General features: G+C 22.0%; 7 protein-coding genes across 7 annotated transcripts in view; 2 read left to right on the top strand and 5 right to left on the bottom strand. All coding sequences in view use genetic code 6, as the record gives it.

Moving 5' to 3' along the window:
• TTHERM_000730369 (transmembrane protein, putative) overlaps positions 1 to 172 on the bottom strand; it is a gene marked incomplete at both ends in the record, with an annotated part of 312 nt that extends 140 nt beyond the window's left edge. The window contains 2 exons of the mRNA XM_012799869.1: positions 1 to 17; positions 120 to 172. The exon at positions 1 to 17 is cut by the window's left edge and continues 140 nt beyond it. Coding sequence (XP_012655323.1) covers positions 1 to 17; positions 120 to 172 — 70 coding nt within the window. The remainder of the gene's footprint in view (positions 18 to 119) is intronic.
• Positions 173 to 802: 630 nt separating this feature from the next.
• On the bottom strand, positions 803 to 955 carry TTHERM_000730368 (hypothetical protein; the record flags this gene model as incomplete). The annotated part of the gene is made up of 1 exon (XM_012799868.1): positions 803 to 955. The coding sequence occupies one exon, from the start codon at positions 953 to 955 to the stop codon at positions 803 to 805; it is 153 nt and encodes a 50-aa protein (XP_012655322.1).
• Positions 956 to 1,444: 489 nt separating this feature from the next.
• On the bottom strand, positions 1,445 to 3,606 carry TTHERM_00730360 (afadin- and alpha-actinin-binding protein; the record flags this gene model as incomplete). The annotated part of the gene is made up of 8 exons (XM_001023632.3): positions 1,445 to 1,699; positions 1,757 to 1,822; positions 1,883 to 1,949; positions 2,002 to 2,134; positions 2,201 to 2,366; positions 2,422 to 2,976; positions 3,033 to 3,165; positions 3,233 to 3,606. 8 exons carry the CDS (start codon positions 3,604 to 3,606, stop codon positions 1,445 to 1,447), a joined length of 1,749 nt encoding a protein of 582 aa, XP_001023632.1.
• A 1,001-nt stretch (positions 3,607 to 4,607) lies between these two features.
• On the top strand, positions 4,608 to 9,494 carry TTHERM_00730350 (hypothetical protein; the record flags this gene model as incomplete). The annotated part of the gene is made up of 2 exons (XM_001023631.2): positions 4,608 to 7,591; positions 7,655 to 9,494. 2 exons carry the CDS (start codon positions 4,608 to 4,610, stop codon positions 9,492 to 9,494), a joined length of 4,824 nt encoding a protein of 1,607 aa, XP_001023631.2.
• A 936-nt stretch (positions 9,495 to 10,430) lies between these two features.
• Positions 10,431 to 11,786, bottom strand: TTHERM_00730340 (zinc finger protein; the record flags this gene model as incomplete). The annotated part of the gene is made up of 1 exon (XM_001023630.1): positions 10,431 to 11,786. The coding sequence occupies one exon, from the start codon at positions 11,784 to 11,786 to the stop codon at positions 10,431 to 10,433; it is 1,356 nt and encodes a 451-aa protein (XP_001023630.1).
• A 1,053-nt stretch (positions 11,787 to 12,839) lies between these two features.
• On the top strand, positions 12,840 to 13,401 carry TTHERM_00730330 (hypothetical protein; the record flags this gene model as incomplete). The annotated part of the gene is made up of 2 exons (XM_001023629.2): positions 12,840 to 12,980; positions 13,066 to 13,401. The coding sequence occupies 2 exons, from the start codon at positions 12,840 to 12,842 to the stop codon at positions 13,399 to 13,401; spliced, it is 477 nt and encodes a 158-aa protein (XP_001023629.2).
• A 620-nt stretch (positions 13,402 to 14,021) lies between these two features.
• On the bottom strand, positions 14,022 to 15,554 carry TTHERM_000730311 (hypothetical protein; the record flags this gene model as incomplete). The annotated part of the gene is made up of 4 exons (XM_012799867.1): positions 14,022 to 14,486; positions 14,548 to 14,833; positions 14,897 to 15,386; positions 15,509 to 15,554. The coding sequence occupies 4 exons, from the start codon at positions 15,552 to 15,554 to the stop codon at positions 14,022 to 14,024; spliced, it is 1,287 nt and encodes a 428-aa protein (XP_012655321.1).
• Between the last annotated feature and the right edge of the window lie 724 nt (positions 15,555 to 16,278).

The raw sequence follows: 16,278 nt of genomic DNA, 5'->3' as shown, positions 1-16,278 counted from the left end.
TTGAAAATTATTTAAATCTATTTTTTTGTCAATTAATATTTTATATTTTTAATTGATTTAATCTTTATTTTTTAATTATTTAAAATTAAAATATATAAATTATCTATAAAAAAACATACAAAATTTATTCTTTTTTATAAAAATTGTCATTAAATATCACAATTATTAGCATTTTTCAACTTTTTTATTATAAATTATCAAACTTATTGTATTAATTTCATTAATTTTTTATACTCACTGTCATAATTATTTTTCAATTATATTTATAAGAAATTTAAAAATAAATTATTTTTTAATTTAATAATAATTTCAAATTTAAATAACTTCTCAAAAAAAAAAAAAAATTAATTTTTAATTTGAAAATTATCTAAATCTCTCTTTTTTATAAATTAATATTTTATATTTTTATTTCATTTAATTTAATTTTTATTTTTTAATTATTTAAAATTAAAATATATTAAATTATCTTTGATAAACATACTAAATTATTCCTTTTTTATAAATTGTCATTAAATATCAACATTATTAGCATTTTTAAACTTTTTAATTATTAAATTAGCATACTGATTGTATTAATTTCATTAATTTTACCAAAAGAATTAAATTGAAAAAATGAATAAAATTTATTAAAAAAATTAAATATGTTTTTATTGTAATGAAAATTTCTACTAGTTTTAATTAACAAAATAACATATCTTTTACTAAAATAGAAAGTTAATAAAAATAAAAAGGCGGGACAGGGTTTGTGGATCGGTTTTCTACTGTGGTCAGTGGGACAGGTAACATGGGTCGTCACTATGTCTCAATGCTACTTGTATACTACCGGGCACAGGAACCACTATCGCATTACGGTACCACTTGCGGAACATTACGGATGGAAACGAACCGGGTACAACTATGCTAGCGATTGCGTAACTGGAGCAATCGCTCTAAAATATTTACAAATCTTAATCATATAAATCAATAAAATAGAAGAATTTATTTTTTATGGGTTTATCAAAAATTTATTATAATTTTTCGTATTAAGATTGCTGGGGTTTATAAATATATAAATAATGAATGAATTTATTAAAAATATTTCTTTTAAACCACATATAATACAGATATTTAGTTTTTATATTTCTTAAAAAATCATATAAATAAAGCTAAATTTAACTATAGAATTATAATTTATGTTGTGTTGAAGTTAATAAAAAAAATAATATGAGATAATATAAAATGCTATTTTAATTTAATATAAAGTAATCATAAATAGTTTTTTCATGTAAAATAAGGTTTTTAATATAATTATTTGAATTTGATTACAAAAATTAATAGAGTAAACTTAATTTTTAATTATAATTTAATAAAGTAAATATATAGCTAGATATTTAACTATTTTGCATTATTATAATATAAAATTAATTATGGTAAGTATCAAAATTTTATTTTTAATTATTGTAAATCAATTATTGTTCATTTCGGCTTTCTATTCACTAAATAAAATATTTTAATTGCTAGGGAATAAAGGGCTCTTGTAGAAGCTTCCGTATTGTTTTTGAGAGCTTTAATTTTAGTAATTATTGTTATGATTGTTATTATCTAAATCTTAAGGATTGCTGATTTTCAAATCGTCAAATACATTTAAGGTGTTTTAAACAATATTGTTAATATTTTCTTTAAAAGTTGAAGCATCTTTTTCTAACTCTAACCTTCTTTGCTGTAAAATAAAAAAATATTTCAACTTTTTCAAAAAAATTGTATGTATTTATTTTACTTTCATGCTGTTTTTGGCATCGCTTAATTTGCTCACTGTTTGGGTCATCATAATTTTAGTTTTCTCCTATTTATATTAATTAATTTATAAATAAAATATATATGAATATTCATTCATTTTTTATACCATTTCCATAGATTTTTCTTCCAAAAATCTTTTTTGCTCTGCCAAATATGATTTTGCACTCTCAATTCTATAATTTTTTATTTAAAATTTTTATTTAATAAAGATTTATAATGATTTACTCTTAGTCATCCAAAACTTTATTAAATCTGGAAACTTAGAAACTTGCTTCGCTAATATTATCAATATTTTTAGCTTTTACAATAGCTTTATTGATCAAAGTGTCTTATGTCTCAATCACATACTTATAATTTTCTGAAATATATTTTTAGTTTAATAAGTAAATACATTATCTAAATAAATAAATAAATAAATAAATACTTAGAAGATTTTTTAGATTTTTTAAGCAACCAATTTTTTCTATTTCTTTATCTTATTCACCATCAAAATTAGCTTCATACTCCTTTTAAATGTTATCTATTTTATTCATAAAATCTTTGAATCTTTTGATGTTTTCAGCCAAAATATCTATTGCTTCTCTTCCAATCTATTTGTTAAAAAAATGAGTTAATTATTCCAATAATAAATTTAATCAAAAATACTGGATCAACTGGCATGGCGAACAGCTCTTTTTTAAAAGGAAGTAAATTTATTTCACTAATTTCTGATTGATTATCTATATAATCTTCTCCTAACTCTATCTTTCTTCTTCTTATGTAAATTTCTTTCCTTATGTTAAGCATATCTTAAAGTTCTTTATGCAATGAAGACAAACTTTCTTTTAGGATGTCATTTTCTCTCAATAATTTTTATCTAATTTCTTCGTTTTCTCTTGTAATCATCATAGAAAACTCATGGTCAGCATTAGCAGCATAAATGTTAGGTCCAACCTTATCTAACTTGTTGGTCATTTCAAAGTTATTTTAATAACTTATGTTTTTTTCTTATTGGTACTTCTTAATTTGGTCTTGTAGCTATTTAATCATAGTATCTTTCTTTCTAAATTCATTGTTAAATTACGTTTCCCTGTTGACTATTTTACTATACTGAAGAGTAATATCTCTAAGTTGAGAATTTAATTTTTCCTTTTCATCCCTATAATCTCTTTCTTGATTTTTAAGTTTTTAGTTAACAACATCAAGCTCTGTTTATAATTACTGTTTAATTTTTTTTTGTTAGTTTAAAAATGTTCTTTTTTTTAAAAAAATAATACTTTGTTTCTAATCTAAAGTTTTTCAATTGCATTATGCATTTAAGCAATATCATTTTAATCACGCTTAGCTGTTTCATGATGAAGTTATCTGAATTCTAAATCTCTTTGTCTTTATTATAATAGAGAGCGAATCCTATTAGTATTAAAAGGAAAAAATATGTTTTTCTTCATACTCATTTTTATAATTATTAAATTTTTACGTATTTATTGCTTGCTCAATATTATCATTTGACACTTCAAACAGATTTCCAATTCTATTGTAACCATATGATTAGAGGGCATCGTTTATTTATTTTAAATCATTAGCAAGTTTTGCTCTTTTCATTTCTTCATCAAGTTCATATGCTATCATGTTAACTTGACTTTGAATTTAGTTTGCTTATGAGTTAGCATTTAAATTGAGATAATTACTTAGTTCATTATTATTATTACTATTAATGCTAAAATTATTATTGCCTGCTCCATTAGAACTTGAAGAATTCAAATTATTAATGTCTTAAAAAGAGAAATTTCCCGTTTTATATTCACCTTATCCAAGAAATTATCCACTATTAAAATTATTATTTGTATTCATGATAAAAATGTAGCAATAAATGTTATATTCTAGCTAATTTTGTTTGTATATTAAGTAAGAAACAATTATTAGATAATTAAAAACTAGATATTTTAATGTGAGTTATTAAATATCACCTAAAATTGGTTAAAAAATTTGAAATTTTTGAAGTTAAGAAATATTTTAAGAGCCCAAATTGAAATCAAATTTTTTGAATGCGCAATAATGAAATAAATTAATTCTTATCGCTTTTATGTTAAAAAAATTGTTAAATTTTTATAAATAAAAAAATTATTTTAATTGTTAAAATATTGCACTCATAATTTTGAATATATTAATTTAATTATTTTTAGCATACATCAATCAATTTTCTTTTTATAAATTTGAACTGAAAAGATTAACGAATATTTGTAATTATGCGGATGTTTAAAAAAATTGATTTTTGAATTTTTAATACAAATTAGAGTCATTTTGATGTGTAGCAGAAGATTTAGGATATATGCAAAATAATTTGCAAGAATTTAATTTTTTATATTCAAAATAGAAGATATTTATTTAATAATAATAAATTTGCATCATAATTTGCTAACTAAAATTCAATTATTTATAAATAAGATATATAATATTACATTCTATTTTGCATATAACGATTTGAAGTATATAATCAAGAGAATTAATGCATGTATGGGAAATAACAAAGCTCACTTAGTTTTGATATTGTTTAACTACAAATTCGAAATGTTAGAGGATTCAAATTAAAACAAATTTCATTCAAAAATTAAATAAATTACTTTTTTATATTTTTTTATCTTGAATTTAGGAATATAAAGAAACAACAAACTTTTTATCAATTAAATACCAAGCAAAATAATTAAAAAAAAGGTATAAAGTTTAGCCTGTATAAGGAAAGAATATTTATTTGATATCGATTTGCTAGTACTTGCAGGTAGATTAACAAGATAACCATTACATAAATTTTTTGTTTGCAAAATTATTATTCTCTTATCTTGAAATAGAAGAAAATGGAGGTTCAAGCTTTCAAAATTAGGGTTTCATAAGATAATAAAGTTAGAGATTCGTTTGCTCCAGAATATCATCTAAGACAAAATAGTAACAACACTACTCGCTTAAATGATGAAGGTAATGATTCTGGTATCAATGACCATCTCACGTCTGCTCGCTTTAATTTTCCAGAAGAAATAGAAGATTAAAATGGAAATAATTAAAACTAAATCAATAATGAGAATCAAAACTTACCTATAATTTAATAATAAAATTTCTAATTGTAAAAGTAGTAACAGTAGCATTTTACAGCCTATCAAAAGAAGAATGTTGAATTGAGCGATTACAGTAGTAATGGTAAGCACAATTTAAATAGTAATGGAAACTATAACACGTAAAGGACAAATTAGTCTAATCAAACTCTTAGCGAATCGAACACTGTTGTTAAAGAAAAATAGCCTGAAGAATTACTAGCAAATGAAGAAGAAGAATATGATGAAGAACACTTTTAAAATGGCAATTAACTAGCTAACTAATTTGACAAGTATTAACAGTAAAGTCACTACAATTAACTAGTTCTTCATCATCAATAAATTTAATAAAAGCAACTTTATCAGAAGTAAAATGTGCATTTGAACGGCAATGCTTAGTAAAAACGATTGTTGTATGATGTTTAAAATAATTAGCATCAAGAAGAAGACTTAGACTAATAATATTTACATAATTAGAGCTAAAATAGCATGAATTAAGTTGATATCGAGTTTTTAGGGGAAGATAATTAAGTTATTGCTTAACCCAGCAACTCAGGATTTTAAAGATAGATGCCACACTAATAAAATCAAGGCAACTATTAAAATCCGTTGTTATAAAAATAATAGTAGAATATAATCAATCAGTAAGTAAATAGATAAATTAATAACAAATCTATGTAGCAAAGTTTTGGTATATTTAATTAATTTGATTAGAATTAACAATAGTAATAATTACAAAAAATTAAAAATGTTTATTAACAATCAAATGGAGGGTAGTTTTTTAGCAATAATGGGGTAGATGATGGAGAAGAATATGATTACGAATCTGGGCATTTATAAGATTATAACGATCATTATGTAAAAAACAACTAATACTTGAGTAATCTATAGCAGAAGTAACAGATTTACACAAATCCTCAATAGCTTTAATATAACTAAAAAGTTTATTAGTAGTATCCCGCTTAACAGATTAAACATAGTAATTAAATTTTGAATTAATAGAAATAATAACAATAAACAGCTCTTTAGCAGTTAAAATAATAAAATCAAGATCATTCAAATTATGGTAGTTAAAGTTTAAATGCTAAAATGTAAAGTGGACAAGCAACAAATAATTATATCCATAAAAGGAATGCTTCATAGTTAAATTATACATAAAAATAGTGCCACACCTACTCCGATGATGAAGTATTGACATTGACTCATGGAGAAGATGATGATCGACACATATATTTAGAAGATAATTAAGAGCAAATTTAAAATTAATTAAACAATTCAGGAAATCATAATAATAATAATTAATTAAATCTTTCAGGTTTTAATGGTTAAAGTTCTTACCAAGCTTGTTACCCATTGCCTAATTCTAACCTTTAAAAAATAGACAAGTAAACAATTGATGAGCATTCTAACAACACTTCAAACAATGAGGAAGGTATAGTCAACATTTCTTCGATCAAAAAGAATGTTATTACTCACTAAAACACTCCTTCCCATACTAATTATCAAGCATAAACTTCTCCTATCCCTCTCAAGGAAAGTAACAATAATCAGTAGTCCAATATAAAAAACTAAATTGAATCAAACTAAGGAATTACTAACTATTAAAAAAATATAATTAACTCTAACACAAATTAATAATCTCGCAAGAATAATTTTAATGAAGACAAAGAAAACTAAACACCTCATAATTCATTATCTGTTAAATAAAGAGAAAATTCTGCAAATTTGTAAAAAGGTTATGGAAATTCCAATAAACACCAAGCAAACTTATCCCCTATTTCTATCACTCCTTATAATCAGAGCTTATAAAATTCATGCAACTAATCTTATATTAAAGTAGATAAGGAAGATAAAGTAAAGTTGAATAATCAAAAATAAAAATTAGATATTTCAGCAGATGAAAACATATAAGATACTTCATATAGTATGTTTTTACCAGGCGCAAATTATTTAGATGAAGAAATATATTTACAAAGCACTTCAGTTGCTAAGTAAAGCAGCAAAAATTGGAAAAATAATTAAAATGTTAGTTAAAAATAATATCAAAAAAATTAACTGTAAAACCCTATTATGAATTAAGATGGAGCTTAAAGATTCACTGAAGAGTAATTAGATTGTAGCTAATTAAACATAAAAGACTTACAAGATGGATACTACTATGAGGGTTAAGATAAATTAAATGGTTATTATTTAGATGAGTAAAGCAGAAATATCTAATTAGCCAAAATATAGAACTAGTCATTAATTTCTTCAAAAAACGATACCTAAAACAATTCTTAGCTGAATAAGAAACCTGTAACGAGTACAGCAGGAATCAATAAATTTTGTTAAAGTAAAAATGTAAATAAGACAACAAATTCTACATCAGCAACATAATCGACTTCTGTTACATTTTAAACTTAAGGCTTTCCAAGAGATTCAATTGGTAGCAAAGAAAACATTTACAATATATCTAACTTAACATCTGAAGGAAAAAATATGAATACTTAAGAAAATAAAGTAAAAGGAAAATTAAATAACTAAAATAAATTGATTACTGAAGGAGATTTAGAGGCAATTGAATTCGAATAAGTAGTTGAAAAGTAGAATAATTAAAACTAATAAAATTTTTCAGAAAATAATTAAAGAGCTATCCAAATAGCTTCAGTCGATAACAGAGACAAATAAAAAATGAAAACAATTTGCAGTAGAAGCAGCAGCTAAGAGAGCTAAAATGAAAAAGATAGTAGCAAGCTTGAATTGGACAAATCAAGGTAAGTCTTTTAAGATTAGCATAAAGAATATAAAAAAATTTACGATATTCTTAATTATGAAAGAAATAAAAATGAAGCCTAAGAAAAACTTATTCGCTAAAAATCATAGATGGTTTTTGATTACTAAAAAGTAATCGAGCAAATTAGTAAGGAAAATGAGCAGTTGAAGCAAGAAAGAGAAGAAAAAAATATAACAATTCTAGCATAAAAGAAGTACATTCAAGAGCTAGAGGAGTAATAAAAAAACAATAAAGAGCAAGAATTGAATGAAGAGCTCATATAAGAGAATTAAAAGTTAAATGAGGAATATAAAACCTTGCAAATTGAATACAAAGAATTTTTGGATTAAAATATTTAACTCATTAATGAAAATAAATAATTAATAAAATATAATAATGAGCTTGAAAGTAGCTTGTAAGAACTACAATCAAAGTAGAGTGTAATTGATTCATCTGTTCAAATGCAATTTTCAAACTAAATAAGCTAACTGTAATTATAAATTGAAAAAATTACTGCAGCAAAAGACTAAGAAATTGAATAGCTTAAAAAATCTATCATGGAAATATCATCCCATAATTAATAGAATGGAAGAAAAAATAGTATCGGTGCATCCTAGGATCAGTAGCATCAGATTATGCAGCAAGCTAAAAAATTAGAAAAAGGTACATCGTTTGAGTCTATGAACATCTCTTCAGCTATGACAGATAACTCTTTCTCTTAATCTTTTAATGGCCATCCTCCTCGCAAATAACAGAATTTACATAAAAATCAATAATCAAATGTTCAAAATTCTCATAACAATTCAAACCACTCAAACAATAACTTCAATACAATCTGCTCCCATCCAAGCTAAGATGAATCTAATAATTGCTCTCAGTCTTAAAATTAACAAAACTATCGCAGAACTAGATCTTCAAGTCTTTCATACAAAGGAATAGATTAATCTTTACAAAATTCATACTACAATTAAAATAATAATATTTATTCGTCTTAATCAAATCATCAACATAGTGGATCATTTTCTCAAAGTAATTAGAGTATGCAATCATAATAAACTCATAGTAATGCTACACAAATATGTGGAGCTTCTTCTTAAAATAACTAAAGAACAAATATATTTTCTATATAAGAACTAATGAGTTTATTGTAATTAAGTTAAGAATAAGAAATACTGTAGAAAGTGAAGGAAATTCAGGAATATAACATAAATACCAAGAAATTTATAAACTGTATAATAGATATGATATAAAAATGTGCTCCTCAAGGCTACTTTACAAATAAAAAACCTGATCTCAAGCAATGCTGGAATATTTTGAAGAAAATAATGGATAAATATCTTGTGTTAAAGGTCAATATGATCAAAGATTAAGTAGATTAAGAATTGGTTATTAAGATATAATCTTATTTATAAATTAATGATAAGGAGTAGATTGTTGATAAAATAGCAAATCTTTAATCAGAAAATTAAAAACTCACAAGAATTATGATTCTTGTAAAGAAAACATTTAATTTAGAGTGGGCTAAATCACTTTACGAGTTAGAAAAAGCATTAGAAAACGAAAGCGAATAACAAATTGCTCAAACCAGTAAGAGCTTTAGTGGAATTAAACAAGATAACCTACCTTCTCATTCATCATAAGTTACATTCAATGGTTACAGCTAATTATCTTCAGCTCATTAAATAAACTCAAAAGGTTCAGCTTCAAACTTATAAAATTTAAATAATCATTCTTAATTATCTTAAATGAGAGGAGTGCATAAAAAAGAATCCATTCTTAATTAAGAGCACAATTAAATACAACAACATCAATAGTAATATTAAATTTATGGATCAGCTGCATCTTCTCAAAGAATTGATTCTGCTAATTCAAATCATATAGTTCATCATAATCTTCTTATTTGACATTAAATAAAATAATAAAATTAATGTATATAAATTTAAAACAAACTCTACATAAAATAAATGAAAAATTTTTCTTAAAAACAGTTTTCTTGCAATTTAATTTATGAATAAATAACTATTATAAAATCAAAAAATAAACTCCTTTAAAGAGGAAGCGAATAAGCTTAAATATAAAAGTAAATAAATAAATAAAATATTTATTAGTTTATCTGATAAAATTATATAGTAATGTATGTAAGTAAGTTTCTTATAAAATTTAATTTCCAAACATATTTTAAAGAAAAATTGTAAATTTATTTTAAATACAAAACACGCTTTGCTAATTAATGAAAATTCAAAAGTTATCAATAAAAATATCTTTTTTCTCTTTAGTTTAAATTATACTCCTAATTAATTTTATTTAAGTTAAATTATATAATAAAACTATTATGAATCTTCAAACTTAATTAAATTTAAAATAAATGAATTTATTTTAGAAAATGATATTTTAAATAATGTCTTGAATAGTTTATTAATCTTCTTTTGCAATTCTTTTCAAGATATTATTATAAATAGATAAAATAAAAATAAGTTATAAAAGATAATTTTTGTAGTTTAAATATGTAAAATTTATGATAAAGAGCCTTCATTAATTTTTAAAACAATTAAAATTAAAAAATAATATTCTAAAATAAATAAATAAATTTTAATTTTGTTTAATTAGAATTATTTTTTGCTATTTTCAAATTAAAAATATTGAAAACAATCAAACAAATAAGTACTTAAAATAAACATAAACTTAAATTAAATCAATGCTTAAATTTAAAATATCTTTTAAAAATAAACAAATTATTTTTATTAAAATTTAATCATTTTATTTAATAATTTACTAAACCTTTTCTAATGTTTTTAATATCTATCTATCTATCTATTTTCCTTGTATTTAAATATTTTATATCATTACATAATCCAATCTGAAGCACTTGGTTTGAATATTTTTTTCTTTTTCATTTTATTAATTTGATTTAATGCAAGCTAAGTCTCCACATCAACTTCATCCTTCTTTTTATTTATGTTATTAAAAATTTCTTATTATTGACTATCTTCTTCGCTATTATCCTTATTTTCTTCATCATCATCATTTTAGTTATCACTTTCATCACCTTAATCTGAATTATCGTCAACTCTTTGAATTACTGTTTCTGTAATTTCTATACCGTTTTCGTCAACATAAGTTCTTTCTACTTCTACCTCTTTTGCTTATTTTTTATTTTTTTGTTTGAAATTCCTTTTTTTAGGCTGAATATTTGCTTCCCCATTGCTATCATCTGAATCTTCAGTATCATCTAACATAGCTAAAGCTTTTCTGCTTGTAACTTCTTACTTCAAACGTAACTTTTCTTCTTCTCTTTCTTTAATTAACTTTTATATATCATAAGTAGCATCTTGAAATACTCCTTAAGTATTTCTATCACAAACATAACAAGTTTTACTTGTTGCATAATTTTATAGAGCACAACTTTCGCAAAAAAAATGATTGCATAAAGTTTTTATAGGATTTTTTAATTTGCTATCACAAATTTAACACTTTTTTGGAACTTAAACTTCACTGAGTCTCTATTCAACTTCATCTGCTTCAGAATCTTCTTCTTCTCCATTTAATAATGCCTATTATTTTCTTTTTTAGTCTTTTGCCCATTCTTATTCTTATTCAAATCCATTTTTGTAATCACCTCTATCATGCAAATATAAACAACTATCACCAAAGACACAATAACCAGTATCATGATAATCTTTGCAAAGAGAAGGATCATAATCAAAACGACAAGTCATTCTAACATTTGCTGGTGCTCTCACAGGTCCCATGCTTCCAGTAATCTTAGATTTACGTATTTCTTCTTCTGACTTTTATGTATATTGAGTAGAATAATTTTTCCCACGGTATACATCAGAACTCAGTTTTCCTTCTCTGATTTATTAACTAATTTCTTATCTTTTTAGGGCTATTGCTCTTGCATCAACTGCTTAGTCAGTATCTATTTCATTATAAACAGTAGCTAAATCTTTCCTATTTCCCAACATAGTTTCGTTTGATTTGTATTTCAAATCTTCGATTTCTGCATTTACTAACTCCTAAACTCTATTTTTATTGTTATCCTCTTAATCATCTTCTTATCTAGGATTAGGTTTTATTTTTTTTATAACTTTCAGATTAAATTCCTCGTCATCTGAACCTTTCCCCTATTCTTCTTTTTCGATTTTTTCTAATCCTATTTCTATTTATTCTTTTTTAGGTGCTCTTTTTTTAAACATTTTGCTTAAATTCTTTTCAAAATCAATTAAAAAATTAATTAGATAATTATGTGAATTTCAACTAGACGTATTACTACAAATGAATTAAAGCTACTAAGGAAAAAATATTTGATTATAATTTAATTAACCAAAAAACAATAAAGAAGAGATATATTAGTCTATTTATATATTTAAGCAGTAACTAAATAATAGATTTTATCTTCTTTGTAGAAATAAAATTTTAGTAATATCCAAACTGTTAATAATAGATTTTCCTTCATTTTTTTTTGAAAGAAGAAATACTATTTGTTTTTATAATGCATTAACTTAAAATTATCAAATGAAAATTAAATAAATCTTCAAATACCAAAATTAAAATTAATATTATAGAATAACTAAAAAAAAATACTTGAATATTTTATTTTTATTGAATAATAAATTATCATTTTTTAAAAAATTAAAAGAAAAATTTGATTTTTTTGATTGAAATAATATTAATTAATTTTACATTTAATAAATCTATTTTTAATTTTTATTAATGAAATTAGAAGTTTATTTTTCTTAATTATTTTTGTAAGCAATAAGAAATTAAGCTATTTTTACAACAAAATATTTAAAACTCATAATAAATATCATTTTTGTATTAATCAATTAAAGATATTATCAAACTAAATAAAATAGAATAAAAAATTTATTTTTTTGCTTAATATTTGTTTTTATTTTACAAAATATATATAATTATTTATTTTGTTGAGGCATTAAAAATTAATTAATTTTTTTATAGTTTAGCTTTAAACGGTATTAAGGATTAAAATAAGATTAATATTTTTTTTAAATGATATTTAAAATATAATAGGCGTTATAGTTTTGAAATTGAATTTATTTTACTATGATCAGATAAACAATTTTTTGAGAATTCAAAAAAATTCAGTTTTTAGAATTCATATTAAAGAAAAAAAGAAAAATCGTGTGTGTTATTAATTAAATTATTATGATAATAATAAAATTTTAGAGACACTATTTCTTTTATAAAAAACATTATTTATAAATGATTAGATCAGTAATTTGTTGATAATGATTTATCAATTTTTGATTTTAAAAATTAATTAACAATCAAAAAATAAAGTTAAGCTTAACTTTCTTAGTCCAAGAGCGAAGTAGAATTCTAATAATTAAATGCTACTTAATAAATAAGTCTTCACTAAAATAAATATTGTAAAATTATATTTTATATATAATATTATATTTTTGTATTGCTAATCTTTGAAAAATGTTTTTAACAATTATTTTATCATTAAAGAAAAGCTACAGTGAGGTAGATTACATCTCAAAAGAATATTAAAAGTTTATGAAAAAGTGCTACTTAGATCATAAGATTAAAGATAAGAAGCAAAGGGCTAAAAAGGGACTCCTTAAATAGTTAAAGTGTAGAAAGAGTGATCATAGGAATTCTAAATATACTTACATTACTGTGTCTCACATGTAAAAGTGTGGGCTCTGTTTGAAAAAATTTAGAGAGCTAATAGCAGCAATTAAAAAATATAAGAAGCTTGCTTTCTCTTTTGTTTCTATAAAAAAGAAATTTTAGCTTCGACTTGAAAAATATATAGAAATTCTTCAGCTATTAAAGTAATGAACATTTATTTTTTCAATATTATTATGGAAGGTCCACAAAATAGCATCAAAAAACTCAAGAGCAAAGAGTGATATAGAGGTTTTCAAAGCTATATAATTAAGATACAAAATTTTTATAATAAATTACTGCTATATATTAACACTACTAAGTTTATTTTTAATATGTATTCTGTATATAGTTAACACTATTCAATATAAATTGTTTTATAAAATGTATTCAATTACATATTATATTTATTTCTTTTATAATAAGCTTTATTTTTTATTTACTTGAAGATAAATCAAAATATATTTATTTGTAGATATTTGAAAAGAAATTATAAGAATTGATAATTTATCAATATTCTTAAAACCTAACAATTTGAATTGTTAACTTTTGATAATAGACATACAAATTTTATTTGCTTATCTATAAATGAGTAGTTTTATTATTTCATTCAAAAATTTTTTAAATTTATTATTATATCTTTTTATTTAAGATTTTTAATTAAAATAATTATTTATTTTCAGATCAATTAAATAATAATAATTTTAAATATCAAAAAATTGATAACTTAAATTTTTAACATTTAATAAAAAAATAATAAAATTAATTGAGTGGTTTATTAATTTCTTCATAATTCAAAAATTTATAATTTATTTCCTATTTTGCTTTATATTTTTGTATTTTTTTAAGTTTAACAATATTTTATTATTTTAATTTACATAAATTTAAAATATTTTTTATATTTTAGGTTTATTGGTAATATTTTTATAAAAAAATAAAGAAGCTTTGAAGTTAAAATGTTTTAAACAGCATTAATACTTATTATTTAAGATCACTATTTATTTTAATAAAATTGAGTAATATTAGTTTTAAAAATAAAATAAATCGGATGTATTTTTTGTATTGATAAATTAATTTAATAAAAATAATTTTAAGAAATAAAAAAAAACACATGATTAATTCTTGCATTAATTAGTATTTTCAATAGTTGTATTTAGTTTATTTTTGATTTTTAGCTTCTTCTTTTACTTTTTCTAGCACATTTCTAAAGTATTTTAATTATTAACTTACAAATTTTAATTTTGCAACAGCTATTTTGGCTAATTAAAATTAAAACAGATTATTAAAAAATGGTAAGTTTTTCAGTATTAAAATGCTTACTTCTTTAGTTATAGTCATCTTGCTCTTTTTCTTCCTACTCTTCTTACTATTTTTTATTTTCTTTCTTATTTTTATTTTCTTATTCTGTCTTCTTCTTTTCATTTTCATTCTAATCTTATATAAAGTCCAAATATTCTTATCTTGTTTTCTTTTTATCATCCCTACTGCGCTCATATAAGTTATCTATTGCCATAAGAATTCTTCCTAAAGTTAAGTTTGTTTTAGATGCCTCACTACTGCTCGATTCTACAATACTTTGTATTTGATTTCTTTCAAATATTTTATCCTATACTCAGTGAGTTATACAAAAATTATAAATTTAACTAATTTAATATATTATTATTTTTACTTCAAGTTTTTTAGTTAAGTCTTTAATGTCGTTGTTTAGTTGTAAAATTTCTTGATTTTACTCTTTTTCAAATTAATTTGATTCATATTTTATTTTTTCATATTCTTTTTCCATTTATTTGTGCTTTTTATTGAGCTCGTCATAACTTTAAGTAAGTTTAGTGTATTGCGTTAAAATTTGTTAAACATCTTAATATTGATCTTCTGATTTTATAACATTATCTAAATATTCCTCATATTTTTTAAGAGTTCCTAATTTTTTATCAAACTTCTCAGATAATCTCTACAGCTCCTCACATTCTTATTTTAGCATTTAAATCTCTTTTTCTTTTTATTGCCTTGCTTTCTTTTCATCTGATAATCTTTTTTCTGCCCTATTTTTTTTCGCTTCGTTCTCTTGAAGAAACTTACAAAAATTAATTAAATCAGCTTGAACTGCCATATCTCTTTCTCTAATGCTTTCCTCTTAACGCTTAAAAATCTCTTCTTTCCTTTAATTAGAGTAGTAAATTTAGCCATTAATATTATTCATTTAAAATAATATCCATTTATTTTATTATTTTTTATCAAAATTGTAATATAATAAATTCTATTTTTGTAAGTGACAAATTACTTTTTAAATTCTTCTTTTTAACTTTCAAAAGCTTCGTTAACCTCATACATTTTACGTCTCTTCTCTAACAGCTTTGTAGCTGGAGAAACTGTATCAAATTAAATATGGCTCGGAAGCTTATTAGATTTTATTTTATTAATCATTTTATAAGTGAATTCAAACTAAAGCTAATAATATAAAGACTGATTATATTTTGCTCAATAAAGCTATCTAAGATTTAATAGTTTTTAATATGTTTTTTAATTAATATTAATCAATCAATTATTTATATTCAAAAGATGATTTTTACAAAAAATTTAAGTTAGATAAATTTCTAAGGTTTATTAATGAACAAGATTAACATTTAACAAATAAAAAAATATTTTTTAGATTAAATTAGTTTTAATTTGTAAGTTGTAGAAATTTTAAATCAGTTAATCAAATATTGTAATAGTTTAATTCTAAAAGATAAAAAAAGAAGAGTATATTATATTTAATTTTTCGTTAAAAATAAAACATTTTGTTTTTTTACTTAACTAAATTTTGTTTGGTTATAGAAAGTTAAAATTGTAGAGATTTTTCATAAAAAGTTGTATTTAAAATTGAACACTATACTGGATTTAGTAAGAATTGCAAAATTGTTTTGAGAACATAAAAAATCATTGAATAATTATTAAATTTTACTGATTAGCTAACTAACTAACACAGTAAATAAATTGATTTGTAAGATTTAGCAACGAAAATAACAAACAAATTTACTTTGTTCACTCCTTAAACAAACATTATAAAAT

The sequence above is a fragment of the Tetrahymena thermophila genome (assembly GCF_000189635.1).
Source record: "Tetrahymena thermophila SB210 genomic scaffold scf_8254417, whole genome shotgun sequence".
NCBI lineage: Eukaryota > Ciliophora > Oligohymenophorea > Hymenostomatida > Tetrahymenidae > Tetrahymena > Tetrahymena thermophila.
The sequence above is the reverse complement of the archived record's forward strand: the minus strand, read 5'-3'. Positions and strand labels throughout refer to the sequence as shown.